Genomic DNA, 15,725 nt, shown 5'->3' with positions numbered 1-15,725 from the left:
CTTTCCAAGTTGTTGGGGTTCATCTCATACTTCTGAAGGTTTGAGGGTGCTGCCTGTTCCATACTCCCCCTACTCCTAGCCTTTTAGGGGTACAAACAATAGTAATTGGGGCCTAGTGTGGTTGTGTACGTGTGATATACATACACTTTTTTGGGATCATATTTTCTATTCCGCTATTTAATCAAAAACCTTTGGGGATCAGTTAAATTGGGGGATAGTCTGTGTTGGTACGTGTGAGAGAGATCCACCTTTCCAAGTTGTTGGGGTTCATCTCATACTTCTGAAGGTTTGAGGGTGCTGCCTGTTCCATACTCCCCCTACTCCTAGCCTTTTAGGGGTACAAACAATAGTAATTGGGGCCTAGTGTGGTTGTGTACGTGTGATATACATACACTTTTTTGGGATCATATTTTCTATTCCGCTATTTAATCAAAAACCTTTGGGGATCAGTTAAATTGGGGGATAGTCTGTGTTGGTACGTGTGAGAGAGATCCACCTTTCCAAGTTGTTGGGGTTCATCTCATACTTCTGAAGGTTTGAGGGTGCTGCCTGTTCCATACTCCCCCTACTCCTAGCCTTTTAGGGGTACAAACAATAGTAATTGGGGCCTAGTGTGGTTGTGTACGTGTGATATACATACACTTTTTTGGGATCATATTTTCTATTCCGCTATTTAATCAAAAACCTTTGGGGATCAGTTAAATTGGGGGATAGTCTGTGTTGGTACGTGTGAGAGAGATCCACCTTTCCAAGTTGTTGGGGTTCATCTCATACTTCTGAAGGTTTGAGGGTGCTGCCTGTTCCATACTCCCCCTACTCCTAGCCTTTTAGGGGTACAAACAATAGTAATTGGGGCCTAGTGTGGTTGTGTACGTGTGATATACATACACTTTTTTGGGATCATATTTTCTATTCCGCTATTTAATCAAAAACCTTTGGGGATCAGTTAAATTGGGGGATAGTCTGTGTTGGTACGTGTGAGAGAGATCCACCTTTCCAAGTTGTTGGGGTTCATCTCATACTTCTGAAGGTTTGAGGGTGCTGCCTGTTCCATACTCCCCCTACTCCTAGCCTTTTAGGGGTACAAACAATAGTAATTGGGGCCTAGTGTGGTTGTGTACGTGTGATATACATACACTTTTTTGGGATCATATTTTCTATTCCGCTATTTAATCAAAAACCTTTGGGGATCAGTTAAATTGGGGGATAGTCTGTGTTGGTACGTGTGAGAGAGATCCACCTTTCCAAGTTGTTGGGGTTCATCTCATACTTCTGAAGGTTTGAGGGTGCTGCCTGTTCCATACTCCCCCTACTCCTAGCCTTTTAGGGGTACAAACAATAGTAATTGGGGCCTAGTGTGGTTGTGTACGTGTGATATACATACACTTTTTTGGGATCATATTTTCTATTCCGCTATTTAATCAAAAACCTTTGGGGATCAGTTAAATTGGGGGATAGTCTGTGTTGGTACGTGTGAGAGAGATCCACCTTTCCAAGTTGTTGGGGTTCATCTCATACTTCTGAAGGTTTGAGGGTGCTGCCTGTTCCATACTCCCCCTACTCCTAGCCTTTTAGGGGTACAAACAATAGTAATTGGGGCCTAGTGTGGTTGTGTACGTGCGAGATACATACACTTTTTTTGATCATATTTCCTATTCCGCTATTCAATAAAAACCTTTGAGGATCAATTGAATTGCGGGATAGTCTGTGTCGGTACGTGTGAGAGAGATCCACCTTTCCAAGTTGTTGGGGTTCATCTCATACTTCTGAAGGTTTGAGGGTGCTGCCTGTTTCATACCCCCCCTACTCCTCATCTAGCCTTTTAGGGGTACAAACAATAGTAATTGGGGCCTAGTGTGGTTGTGTACGTGCGAGATACATACACTTTTTTTGATCATATTTCCTATTCCTCTATTCAATAAAAACCTTTGAGGATCAATTGAATTGCGGGATAGTCTGTGTCGGTACGTGTGAGAGAGATCCACCTTTCCAAGTTGTTGGGGTTCATCTCATACTTCTGAAGGTTTGAGGGTGCTGCCTGTTCCATACTCCCCCTACTCCTCATCTAGCCTTTTAGGGGTACAAACAATAGTAATTGGGGCCTAGTGTGGTTGTGTACGTGTGATATACATACACTTTTTTTGGATCATATTTTCTATTCCGCTATTCAATAAAAACCTTTCTAGGGCAAGATCTTAAATTACAGAAATATGAGGAGACCGTCAAATAAGGGCCGTGGCCTGGGTCGTGGTGCTGCTGGCAGAGCTCCTGTTGCAAGGAGAGTACATGGTCGATCTGTGCCAGCTACACGCACAAGTGAAACACCTTCCTCAAGTGTGAGTAGGCGACAGAACCTGCATCAGTATTTGGTAGGGCATCAAACGCCCCTAGAAGTGATGAGGCCAGAACAAGTTGAGGCGATAGTAGATTGGTTTGCTGCTGACAGTGCCTCCAGTTCCTTCACATTGTCTCCCACCCAGTCTACTGCAGAAAGGTCAGAGTTGGCACCTGCAGCCAATGTCCAACCGTCTTTCACCTCACCCCCTTGCAAATCAGGCCAGCAGTCTGAGCCCCAAGCCATACAGCAGTCTCTTATTCTTTTTGAGGACTCTGTCAGCAGGGTTTCCCAGGGCCATCCACCTAGCCCTGCCCCAGAAGTGGAAGAGATTGAGTGCAGCGATGCCCAACCACTTATTTCTCAAGATGAGTACATGCAAGGATCATCGCAGCACGTCTCCGATGATGACGAAACGCAGGTGCCAACTGCTGCGGCGTTCAGCATTGTGGAGACCGACAAGGAGGGCAGGGGTGAAGACTGGGTGGAAGATGATGTGGAGGACGATGAGGTCCTCGACCCCACATGGAATGAACGTCATGCAGGTGACCTGAGTAGTTTGGAGGAAGAGGCGGTGGTCGCACAGAGCCACCAGCACAGCAGAAGAGGGAGCAGGGTGCAGAAGCGGAGCGGCCGTGCCCTAGACACTACGCCCGCTACTGCCCAACGCAGCAAGGGAACGAGCGCACCAAAGTCAGCTCAAAGGAGTTCTCTTGCGTGGAAGTTCTTTAGAAAATGTGCTGATGACAGGACACGAGTGGTTTGCACCCTGTGCAATCAGAGCTTGAAGCGAGGCATGAACCTTCTCAACCTGAGCACAACCTGCATGATCAGGCATCTAAGTGCAAAGCACGAGCTGCAGTGGAGTACACACCTTCAAAACCAAGAAACGTCTCTGGCTCATCCTGCTTCCTCTTCTGCTGCAGTCTCGGCCGCTCCAGCCACATCTGTAGTGATACCGGCACCTGCCACCCCGCAAACAGACGATCTGTCAGCAACACCACCACCTGGGTCACCAACAACCATCTCCACAATGTCCCGTGGAAGCGTTCAGCTTTCCATCTCCCAAACACTTGAGAGGAAGAGGAAGTACCCCCCTACCCACCCGCGATCCCTGGCCCTGAATGCCAGCATTTCAAAATTATTGGCCTTTGAAATGCTGTCATTCCGTCTGGTGGAGACGCACAGTTTTAAAAACCTTATGTCGGTGGCTGTCCCACAGTACGTCGTGCCCAGCCGCCACTACTTTTCCAGGCAAGCCATCCCTTCCCTGCACAACCAAGTGGGGGAAAATATCAGGTGTGCACTGCGCAACGCCATCTGTGCCAAGGTCCACCTAACTACGGATACGTGGACCAGTAAGCACGGTCAGGGGCGTTATATCTCCCTAACGGCACACTGGGTAAATGCAGTGGCGGATGGGCCTGAGGCGGATAGCAATTTGGCGCATGTCCTTCCACCACCGAGGATTGCAGGGCGCTTCAGTTTGCCTCCTGTTCGTAACTCCTCCTACTCCGCTTCCTCATCCTCTACCGCCTCCTCATCCGGACAGCGTAACACCTTCACCACCAACTTCAGCACGGCCAGGGGTAAACGACAGCAGGCAGTTTTACAACTTGCCTGTTTGGGGGACAAACCACACACCGCGCAGGAGTTGTGGAGGAGCATGGAACAGCAGACAAATGAGTGGTTGCTGCCAGCGAGCCTCAAGCCCGGCCTGGTGGTGTGTGATAACGGGCGAAATCTCATAGCAGCTCTGGGCCTAGCCGGTTTGACGCACATCCCTTGCCTGGCGCATGTGCTGAATTTGGTGGTGCAGAGGTTCCTTAAAAACTACCCCGATATGTCAGAGCTGCTGCAGAAAGTGCGGGCCGTTTGTGCGCACTTTCGGCGTTCTCACCCTGCTGCTGCTCGCCTGGCAGCGCTGCAGCGTAACTTCGGCCTTCCCGCTCACCGCCTCATATGTGACGTGCCCACAAGGTGGAACTCCACCTTGCACATGCTGGAAAGACTGTGCGAGCAGCAGCAGGCCATAGTGGAGTTTCAGCTGCAGCACGCACGCGTGAGTCGCTCTGCGGAACAGCACCACTTCACCACCAATAACTGGGCCTCCATGCGAGACCTGTGTGCCTTGTTGCGCTGTTTTGAGTACTCCACCAACATGGCCAGTGGCAATGACGCCGTTCTCAGCTTAACTATCCCACTTCTATGCCTCCTTGAAAAAACAATTCGGGCGATGATGGAAGAGGATGTGGCACAGGATGAGGAGGAGGAGGAGGATGAAGAGGTAACATTTCCAAGGCTTTCAGGGCAGTCATTCGCAAGGGGCTCCGAGGGTGGGTTCCTGCACACGCAAACGCCAGGGACGCAATTGTCCAGCAGGGGCACAGTTCTGGAGGATGAGGAGGATGAGGAGGAGGAGGAGCTGGAGGAGGAGATGGAACCATGTTCACAGCAGGGTGGCACCCAGGCCAGCTCATGGCCATCACTGGTGCGTGGCTGGGGGGATACAGAGGACACGGACGATACACCTCCCACAGAGGACAGCCTTTCGTCGCCTCTGGGCAGCCTGGCACACATGAGCGATTACATGCTGCAGTGTCTCCACAACGACCGCCGAGTTGCCCACATTCTAACTTGTGCTGATTACTGGGTGGCCACGCTGCTGGATCCCCGTTACAAGGACAACGTACCGTCCTTAATTCACTCACTGGAGCGCGATCGCAAGATGCGCGAGTACAAGCGCACGCTGGTAGACGCCATGCTGCTGGCATTCCCATCTGACAGCGGGGCCACAGTGGAAGCACAAGGCAGAGGAGGAGGAGGAGGAGGTCGCCAACGCAACCAGGGCACCGCCAGCACCTCAGAAGGCAGGGTTAGCATGGCCGAAATGTGGAAAAGCTTTGTCAGCACGCCACAACAAACAGCAGCACCAGCAGCTCAGATGGAACGTCTTAGCAGGAGGCAGCATTTTACCAACATGGTGGAGCAGTATGTGTGCACACGCCTACATGTAGTGAATGACGGGTCTGCCCCCTTCAACTTCTGGGTCTCCAAATTGGGCACATGGCCTGAGCTTGCCCTTTACGCCTTGGAGGTGCTGGCGTGCCCTGCAGCCAGTGTATTATCTGAACGGGTATTTAGCACGGCTGGGGGCGTTATAACAGACAAGCGCAGCCGCCTGTCCAGAGACAATGTGGACAAGCTCACGTTCATTAAAATGAACCAGGCATGGATCCCACGGGACTTTTCCGTACCTTATGCAGAATAGCAATGGATACCGACCTTACCCACCCATTGTTCCATTTTTGCTCTTTCTCACTCTTTTGGGGTGTACCCTCATTTAAAATTTTTGAAAAGAAGCAGTGTTGGCTACCTCGTCCTCCTCCTCAGGGCCAGATTAATGTAGGGGCTATTGGAGCTGCAGCTCCAGGCCCCTACCTTTTATATAGGCCCCGGGTTGGCCATATTCACTGTTACCGCTCTTCTGTCACTTGTAAACACAGAAGTCTGGCTTCTATGCTCGCTTCCCCAGGCAGCACCCTCAGAACCTCCCCACACAGCGTGAAGGCCGGACAAGGAGGGACAGTTGGCGATGCATGGATGTGTTTATGGGCTTCAGAGACAGCATCCCATGTTGAATTAGGCATGCATGGCTGCACCCTTCCTCCTCTGGGTGCATGGCAAGGCACGGCCCTTAAGGCCCTTCAAAATCCTCAGCACCAAGCCCATGATGCTGTTAATCCGGCCCTGGTCCTCCTCCACCGCCGCTTCCACCTACACCGCCCATAGGTGTGCGCAGCCTATTGCATTAAGGTGTGCACCCCAAAGTTGAAATACACATGCATGTGTTTGCCAGCAGGGAGAGTAATGTATCGGGGCCATGTACCTGTAGGCAAGGAGAAATAGAGCAGAGCAGGTCCCAGGGAGATCTTTCCCATCTCCTCACTGGCAATGCTATGTGCCCTAGGTGATTAGGGTGTGCCCAGGCACACCCAGCACACCCTGTGCGCACGCCTATGTCACCGCCACATCCACCACCACCTCAACCTCCCTCCTACTCCATATGGGCCTCGTCCTTCAGAGATGAAGAAGAACATTGTTTTATTTTTCTGTTTTTTTTTTGTTGTTTTAAGTTATTTCCCTATCCACATTTGTTTGCAGAGCACTTGCCATGCTCTTAATTACGTTTTGCTGCCATTTGCAGCACTCTAGCCCTTTCCTTTGGTGTTTTAGAGCCATTTTAGTGCCTTAAAGTTCGGGTCCCCATTGACTTCAATGGGGTTCGGTGTCCGGGAAAAGTTCGGTAAAAGTCCGGGACACGGACCCGGACTTTTTTTTAAAGTTCGGCCGAACCCGTCGAACACGGACATCTAGGTGTTCGCTCAACCCTACATTCCAACCAACAAACACCACTCTGGACAAAAGACGGACGACCGGTCGGCGGAAATTCCTTGCGTGTGTACGAGGCTTAACACAGGAGGTGTGTTACTGGCCAGATCACTAGGTGAAAGCAGAGGGGAAAAAGCCAAAAGAAAATGAATGCAGTCATCATATCTAATGATTGTAAGCTGTAATATAATACATTGTTAGTTTTGTGGTTTATTACTGCTTTAAATAAGACAACTTTTTCTATAGCATATTAAGCTCCAAAATCTCCTACTGCAGGTATTTCAGCCAGTAATTGGTGTTTATCCAAACCAGTCCCGTATAGTCCCTGTACTGTGGGCAATCAGGCAGCAGCATCAGATAAAATCGCGGTCTCATCATATCACAGTTGTAGCAGCGGCATGATCTGCAGCGTGCAGGAATGGATGCGCTATCTCGGCGGGCTCAGGTGCTTTCCAGCTATTGAAAAACAAAGAGGAGTCAGTTCTGTTCTCTCCAAAATAAACAACTTCCATAATGCTGTGTTCTTGTAGCCTGTAGTTAATGCAAAAGTAACAATCAAAAAGCTGCTCTGTTCACCAAGGAACAACAGGTACAATAGCATACCTCCCAACTTTTTAGGATGGGAACGAGGGACACCTATCACCAAAAGCATGTAGGCATAAGACACACCCCCCTGCCATGCCCCCTTAACCACTTGAGCCCCGGAGGATTTGGCTGCTCAAAGACCAGGCCCTATTTTGCGATTCGGCACTGCGTGACTTTAACGGACATTTGCACGCTCGTGCCATGCTGTACCCAAATGAAATTGACGTCTTTTTTTCCCCACAAACAGAGCTTTCTTTTGGTGGTATTTGATCACCTGTGCGATTTTTACTTTTTGCGCTATAAACAAAAAAAGAGCGACAATTTTGAAAAAATAACTATATTTTTTTATATGAAATTCTCAAAAAAATTTTTTTAACATTTTAGGCCAATTTGTTTTCTGCTACATATTTTTGGTAAAAAAATTGCAATAAGCGTATTTTGATTGGTTTGCGCAAAAGTTATTGCGTTTACTAACTACGAGAAAGATTTATGTCATTTTTATTGTTTTTTTTTAACTAGTAATGGAGGCGATCTGCAATTTTTTTTTTTTTTTGCGGGACTGCGACATTGCGGCGGACAGATCGGACCCCTAACTGACATTTTTGACACTTTTGGGGGTACCAGTGACATTACTACAGTAATCAGTGCTATAAATATACACTGTTACTGTAAAAAATGACACTGGCAGGGAAGGGGTTAACTTTATTGGTTATCAGTGGGTTAAGTGTGTCCCTAGGGGCATGATTCTAACTGTCAAGGGGCGTGGCTTGTTAGATCATAACAGAGACATACGATCCTACATAGCAGGATCGCATAGCCTCTGTCATGATCTAAGGGAGAATGACAGACGGCTGATTTAAACACCCTCTCTCTCCTGAGTGAGATCGCGAGTGGCCGGTGGACATTGGAGCCGCCGTTCACTCGCGCGGGGATGTCAGGCTCCTGGGCGTGCAACGTAGTACTACGTCGGTTTGCCCAGAAGTGGCTGACTGCCGCAGTAAATAGTCGTGCGGCGGTCGGCAAGTGGTTAAAGGTGAATTACACAAAAAAATGATTAGTTTAACCCACAAGTGCTTTTTTTTTTTTTTTTTTTTAACCACTACTTTTCCTTTATACTGGCTTTTGAAATTTACAAATGCAGCAACTTAGAAATTGGATGAAAGGTTTAGCACTGGGAAATACTTTTTGAAAGGAAAAAAAAAAGTGGATTTTATATACAAATATAGAGATCTGACCAAAATGAGGGACAAATGAGGAGGAAAGAGGGACTTTGTTCCAAATCGGGGACAGTCCCTCAAAATCAGGGACAGTATCTCAAAATCAGGTACAGTTGGGAGCTATGCAATAGTCAGCTTCCTTTTGAGTTTAGTGCTGTCCACAATGGACAACTGCCATATTCCACAATGGAAAACTGCCATATTCCTGCACCTTTGTAGCCAGTTGAAGAAATGTAACAATCAAGTGAATAACCACTTGACCTCAGGAAGATTTGCCCCACTTCATGACCAGGCCATTTTTTGCGATACAGCACTGTGTTACTTTAACTGACAATTGCGCAGTCATGCGACGCTGTACCCGAATAAAGTCTATGTCCCTTTTTTCCCCTCAAAAAGATCTTTCTTTTGGTGGTATTTGATCCCCTCTGTGTTTTTTATTTTTTGCGCTATAAACAAAAAAAGACTGACAATTTTGACAAAAAAACAATATTTCTTACCTTTGCTATGAAACATATCCAATAAAAAAATCAAAAAATCTAATTTCTTTATAAATGTATTCCAATATGTATTCTGCTACATATAGGTATAGTGTCTTCAAACTATGGGATAGATCTATGGAATTATTATTTTTTTTTTTCTAGTAATGGAGGAAATCAGCGACTTAGAGCGGGACTGTGACATTGCGGTAGACAAATCGGATACTAAGTGACACTTTTTGGGATCAGTGACTTGAATACAGCGATCATTGCTAAAAATTTGCACAGTCACTGTACTAATGACACTGGCAGGGAAGGGGTTAACATTAGGGGAGCTTAAAGGGTTAAATGTGTCCCTAGGGAAAGTTTGCTAACTGTTGGGGAGGTGATGTAACTGTGGGAAGGCAGAGATCCGTGTTCCTGCTTTGTAGAAACACAGGATCACAGCCTTCCCTTCTCACAGAACGGCGATCTGTCTTGTTTACATAGGCAAATTGCCGTTCTGCCTGTCTGACAATGTCTGCCAGCCGGTCCTGTGGATTGGCTCCCGCTGCGTGACCCAGAAGTGCAGGATCTAGTACAGGTATGTGATCCTGTGCTGAGGAGCCGCCTTCCCGCTGTATATATACAGTATAAGGTTGGCAAGTGGATAATCTATTCTTCAACAAAAATCATCAGGTACACCTTTTCTTAACCCCTTTGCACCTAAGGGAAAAACAAATCTTAATGCCTAAGCCCAATTTCGCAACTTTGACATGTGTTAGTAAAACTGTACATATCGTTACTTTGTGCATCCAAATGGAATATACCTTGTTTTTTTCAGGACAAATTGGGCTTTCATTTAGTGATAAATGGTAATGGATATTTCCTGATTTTTTTTATTATCTAATGAAAACTGGCCCAAAATAGTAAAAAAAAAATATTTTTTTTAAAAATGTAACTGTATATTTCTTGCTACTACCGTAACCTTTCACCAAAGAACAACCTAAAATAAATTCTCCTGCTCCTGACGATCACAGCAATACCACATGTGTACGTTTGTACCAGTAGTATAGCCCAGAAACAATATTGCTAACTGACACTGATACTAATTTATTAAAAAAAAAAAAAAACCTGTTTGACCTTGACCCTGACCTTGACGTAAACATTAACCCTGGAACCGACCTAGATCAAACTTTGTTCTAGGTATTTTTATTTATATCTTTTAATTATTATTATTTATTTTCTACACTACCATATCCTTCCACCAAAGAACAACCTAAAATAAATTCTCCTGCTCCTGACGATCGCAGCAATACCACATGTGTATGTTTGTACCCGTAGTACAGCCCAGAAACAATATTGCTAACTGACACTGATACTAATTAAAAAAACCCTGTTTGACCTTGACCCTGACCTTGACCTAAACACTAACCCTGGAACCTACCTAGATCAAACTTTGTTCTAGGTATTTTTATTTTATTTTTTTTAATTATTATTATTTATTTTTCTACACACACTTTGTATCTCTCTCATCCATTCACAGAGATAGAAAACACGGAGGCGCGACTTGCACGGACTTCATATCATTGAAGTCTATGCAAGTCGCCTCCAGGTCGCCCCAAAGTAGTACAGGACCCTTTTTCTAAGTCAGAGCAACTTGTGTCGCTCCTATTAGAACGGGTCCTGTGCTAATCAATGGCGAGCGACCCACCGCGACTTGTCAGGCGACCAAGTCGCCTGACAAGTCGCGCTAGTGTGAATGGGATCTAACAGTTACTGATCACTGTGGTAGCCAGTTGGAAGCTATCACAGCGATCAGATGACCCGGAATCAGATCTTCTGGGTCCCGATCCTTAAAACGGGGCCTGGGGCTCTCTGTAAAGCCCCGGTATCTGTGCTGAGACCCCATCATGCGGCACGCTCCCAGCACAAAGGGGAGATATGTATATATGTGGCCCCATGGAAAAAGCCCAGTCCAGTGAGGCCGCATATTTGTGTATGGTTGGCGTGAAGGGGTTAAGCCAGCCGTAGACAGTTTGAATCTTGGCCAGTTCAGTAGGAACTGGCCAAGATTCCAACCACATATATACAGGCTGAATGTACCCAAGTTGATTGGTCGATCAACTTGGGTACAACCAGCCTGCTGGATTTCACATGTGGTTATCACTGTGTTCTCCTGGCGGGGACGGCCTCCTCTGCCCCCCTACCGGGAGAACATAATGGCCCGGCGGAAGGGTTTTCCCTATCAACACTGTCTACGTTGATGGGGGAATCAACCCTTAGTTGCAGGAAAGAAATTTGCTCTGTCTATAGCTGGCCTTAGTTTAGTGCTATGTACGAGGTCTGACACATTAAAAAAAATACTGTGCCTGTACTCTTTCCATTTAAAAAAATAAGGAAAATCAACAATGATCACTTTCAAAATAGTTATTATTATTATTAATATTATTATAATGCAGGATTTATATATCTCCAGCAGTTTGTGCAGCGCTTTACAACGTTAGGACAAACAGTACAGTTAGTGCCGGTTCACACAAATACGACTTGTCAGGCGACTTGGTCAGCCTGGCAAGTCGCGCACCGTTGTGGTCCATTGAGCAGTACAGGATCGGTTCTAATAGGAGCGACACAAATCGCTCAGACTTAGAAAAGGGTCCTGTACTACTTCGGGGCGACCTGGAGCGACTTGCATAGACATTCATTTTATGAAGTCCGTGCAAGTCGCGCCGAAGTCGCGGTGCACGCGACTTCACAGGTCGCCCCGAAGTCAGATCCGACATAGTGTGAATGGGGACTAACAATACAGTTCAAGCAGGAATCAGAGGGCCCTGCCCATTAGAGCTTACAATCTAAAAGTTCCCATCCGAGTTGGCACAGCTACATAGGATTCTGCCAATGTTGAGGCCTTATGCACACTAGCCTTAAAAACGCTGCTTTTACAGGCCTTTGGCCTTTATTTGTTTCACCCTGTAAACACACCTCTGTGTTATTCGTATGTGTCTATACACATATAGGCATTTAACTAAATTAATTGGGCTATGGAGGACCCAAAAAATCCCATAGCACTCAACACCAGCCTAATTTACCTAATGCATGAAAAAGTTCACAGCAAGTAACCAAACCAACAAACATAAAATAGATAAAAATAAAATGTAAATATTAATAATAATAATAATAAGAAGAAGAATGATAAAATAATTAAACAACAGTCATATGTTGCATACGATCCTGAGGCTAATAGATTAAGTGATTAAGTGAGGATCTGGCACTAGCATGAAAGAAATGAACGTAAGTAGCCCATAAAATGAATCTAACTATGAGGGTGCTGCTCTTGGACCAGAATGGGTGCTCTCTTGAATCACTAAAAAAAAAAGAAAGACAAGAGTGCAAAACCCCATAGTGAACCCCATAGTGTAGCACATGGTTTTTCAACCGGGGTGCCACAGCACTCTGGGGTGCTGCAAAGAATCCCCAGGGGTGCCGCAGCAAAATTACACAAATTCCTGTTACAGTCTGATGATTAAAGATTTTCTGTGTTAACTTCTGTGTATACGGAGCAGGGAGAGCACGTCCCGCTCCTCCTCCGGGTTCTCTCCACCTCCCTGCTGCTACCTATGCTAATGCCGGCAAAACTGAAAGCTGTACAAGCTGGTCGCCTGCGTCCTACCAACCGATGTCGTCATCGGTTGCTAAGGAAAGGTCGGGAAGTGCACACAGCTTTTAATTTTGCCGGCAGTAGCAGCAGGGAGGGGCAGAGAACCCGGAGGAGCGGGATGTGCTCTCCCTGCTCCTTATACACCGAAGTTAACACAGAAAACCTTTAATCATCAGACTGTATCAGGGTTTTCTGTAAGTTTGCTATGACAAAGGCAATGGGGGGGGGGGGGGATAGGGTTAAGAGGAGGGGAGGAATTGTGCTAGAGGGAGAATTTTGAAGGGGTATTTGTGGTAGGAGGGGGCATTTTGGAGGGGGGAGGGGTTGTGATATGAGGGGGGATTTGTTCTAGGAGGGGGAATGTGTTCTAGCTAAGGAAATGAGGGGGATTTACAACCTACTGACTGGTTAACTCTGCCTTAAAAACTACATTTTAGGTCTTTTTTACACTAGGTGCAGTGCGGTAATGCGTGTTTTTCTGCACCACACAAAAATGCATTGCCTTTTGCAGATGTTTAATGGCACCTCCACACACCCACCAATTGCATGCATGTTTTTACCCACTAAAACACATTGTACCGCAGTATCATGCATTTTGATGGGGCAAAATCATGCCAGCAAATTTTTGGCATGTTTTACTAGCACAGAGCAGCCTAATTAATAAAGCAACACATGGGAACACGCAAAAAAAAAAGCTCACGCTCGGATGCACCTCCTCATGTGAGCGAACCCCGCAGACTGGCGTGCCCAATTCTAAAGGGTGCTTTGACTGAAAAAGGTTGAAAAACACTGGTGTAGTATATTAAGCAGAAAGCATTTATTAAATGGATAGAATTGCACTCCCAAAGATGGCATGTGCTAGGCATAACAGTCTGGGTTGCCTGGAAGCCAGAAGTGATTAAGTGTGAATCAGGGCCCCTGCCTTTGCCACCGGCAAGGGTATGAGAGTGCACTTGTGATGGAATAAAGCAGCTGTCACTGAAGGCCACAGTGAAGGCCCTATCTTGCGGGTGTGTTGCGCTGAAAGCGCACCTAAACTCCTTTGGCAACCTGTTGATCATGGTCTGGGCTTGCCAACCCACCATCCAGGGCGCTGATAAGGGGGACCCACCGGTCCTCTTGTAGGGGGCCCAAGCACACAGGGGGACCCACACAGGAAGGGGAATAAGTGATGTACCACAATTGCAGAACTCTTCCTCCAGCAGCTGGTCTCTCCCCCTGTCCCTGCTGCCAGCTTTTTATCTACTGAGAAAGACACAGTTGTCCCTCACTAATCCCCTCCCTGTGTGCCCCCCCACCCCCACCCAGCCCTGGCCCTAATGTTAGCTCTGCACTTAAGTTTATCTCTGTAACTTTGTTTCTCTCCCTATGTCTCTCTGAACCCAGAGTTCCAACTCCCCAGCCTGTATATTTTTATTAAAGCGGAGTTCCACCCACATTTTCAACTTAATGGATTTGAGTAGTCATATGCTTTTTAAAAATGAATTGGGCAATATTTTTCTTTTTTGGGGTCACTTACCTTATTTTAGAGGATTCTTTGTCCTACTTCATTCTTCTGCGGCTGCGGCCCTGGACGTCACTTCCGGTTTCGCATTGTGTCCTGGGAGATGTGAGTCATCAATCCCAGGAGGCAATGGGCATGGCCGGCCGCTCCTCTGATTGCCAATCGCAATCTACAGCGCATGCGCGAGATTGCGATCGGCACTTTCTGGGTAGCCAGAAACGTGGAAGAGGGGACACAGCGGCTTCAGACTCCCACACCGGAGATGGCCGAGCTCTGCAATCAATTTTAAAAGGTAAGAAATTATCTATAATAAAATACTGTACTGTACTGTAATTTGTGAATAGTGTTAATGTAATTGGCGATATGTTAGGATTAAAGGGGTATTTTTAGTTTAAAAAAGTATTTTCGGCTGGAACTCCGCTTTAACTCAGTTTTGTCTTTTAGATTTCGCAGGAATTCTGTGAGTTTTGTTGTATTTGTGTCTGCTAATAATGATTTTATTGTTTTTCTAGCAAAATATAGCTTTAATATTTTTTTAGGGGGAGGGGTGCCCTGTCAGGTAGTCTGTACGGGGCCCCGCAATTGATATCAGCAGCCTTGCCACCATCCCAGAGCATGGGCATAAGCTTCTCTGGTTGGAGGTCGAGGGCCACATTAGAGGGCTCCGAGGGCCATATGTGGCCTGCAGTCCACAGGTTGAGCACCACTGGTTTATGGTATAAAGTGCCCTGGCAAAGTGGACATCTATTTAGGGTTTACATCTACTTAATGTAACACTGTAGAGGTCACTAGAAAAGGACAATGTTCCAATGAGTTGAGTGAATATTACCTGGCTCAGAAAAAGAATGAGGGTTTCAGCGACTATAAGGTTTTATCTAGCAACAGAAGACAATAAATGTCAGCATGAAAAGGATGTCTATACCACCTATTTGGCAGATAGGTTGCATGCTATAATACAGAATGTTATTGAAGGCTACCAAAAAAAAACACAAATGAAAGAAACTCCAGCCGAGCATGACTAATGTTTGTAATTTTGTATTATGCAGCAATGTGAAGACAAATGGGGTCATTTGTGTGCTGTGGCTGATTTCTCCATCGCGCTGAATGAAAGCATCCAAGAGATCAACAAGCATTCATTCAACAACTTTGAGCTACGCATCGGTAAGAGTAATAGACAGATAAACCAAACAAACAAACAGGATGGCTCCAGGGCCGTCTTTAACGCGGGGCAAAAGGAGCAGCTGCCCAGGGCCCTGTCATTGTTATGGGGCCCAAAACAGCTGCCCCTTGAGCCCGCGCTGTCCATGCTTGCCAACTTTCATTGATGTCTGCCTGTTCCCGTGTTCCTGCTCTGGAAATAAGAGTCACGGTCAGGACAGCTTACAGACATTACTTTCATTGCTGTGCCTGCTCATCGCATCGCTGTATCTCAGTATTAGGGATTGCTGCCCACATGGGGACTTTAAACTACACCCCTGTACCTCCCACTACCTCACTCCTCCAGCAGTTTTTCAGTTACAGCTAGTGTCCTGGAGGAAAAAAGGGACATCCCCGAGGTGGAGCCCGCTGGCCTCTGCTA

General features: G+C 46.5%; 1 protein-coding gene across 2 annotated transcripts in view; it reads left to right on the top strand.

The window, feature by feature from the left end:
* Nucleotides 1-15,725, top strand: part of ADCY8 (adenylate cyclase 8) — a 523,977-nt gene that overhangs the window by 498,560 nt on the left and 9,692 nt on the right. For both annotated transcript variants that reach the window (XM_082257568.1, XM_082257567.1), the window contains one exon: nucleotides 15,193-15,307. In XM_082257568.1, the coding sequence (XP_082113694.1) occupies nucleotides 15,193-15,307 (115 nt within the window). The remainder of the gene's footprint in view (nucleotides 1-15,192; nucleotides 15,308-15,725) is intronic.

Source organism: Pelophylax lessonae (genome assembly GCF_965119305.1).
Source record: "Pelophylax lessonae genome assembly, chromosome: 5".
In the NCBI taxonomy this organism is placed as follows: Eukaryota; Metazoa; Chordata; class Amphibia; order Anura; family Ranidae; genus Pelophylax; species Pelophylax lessonae.
This window is presented reverse-complemented; position numbering and strand designations above follow the sequence as displayed.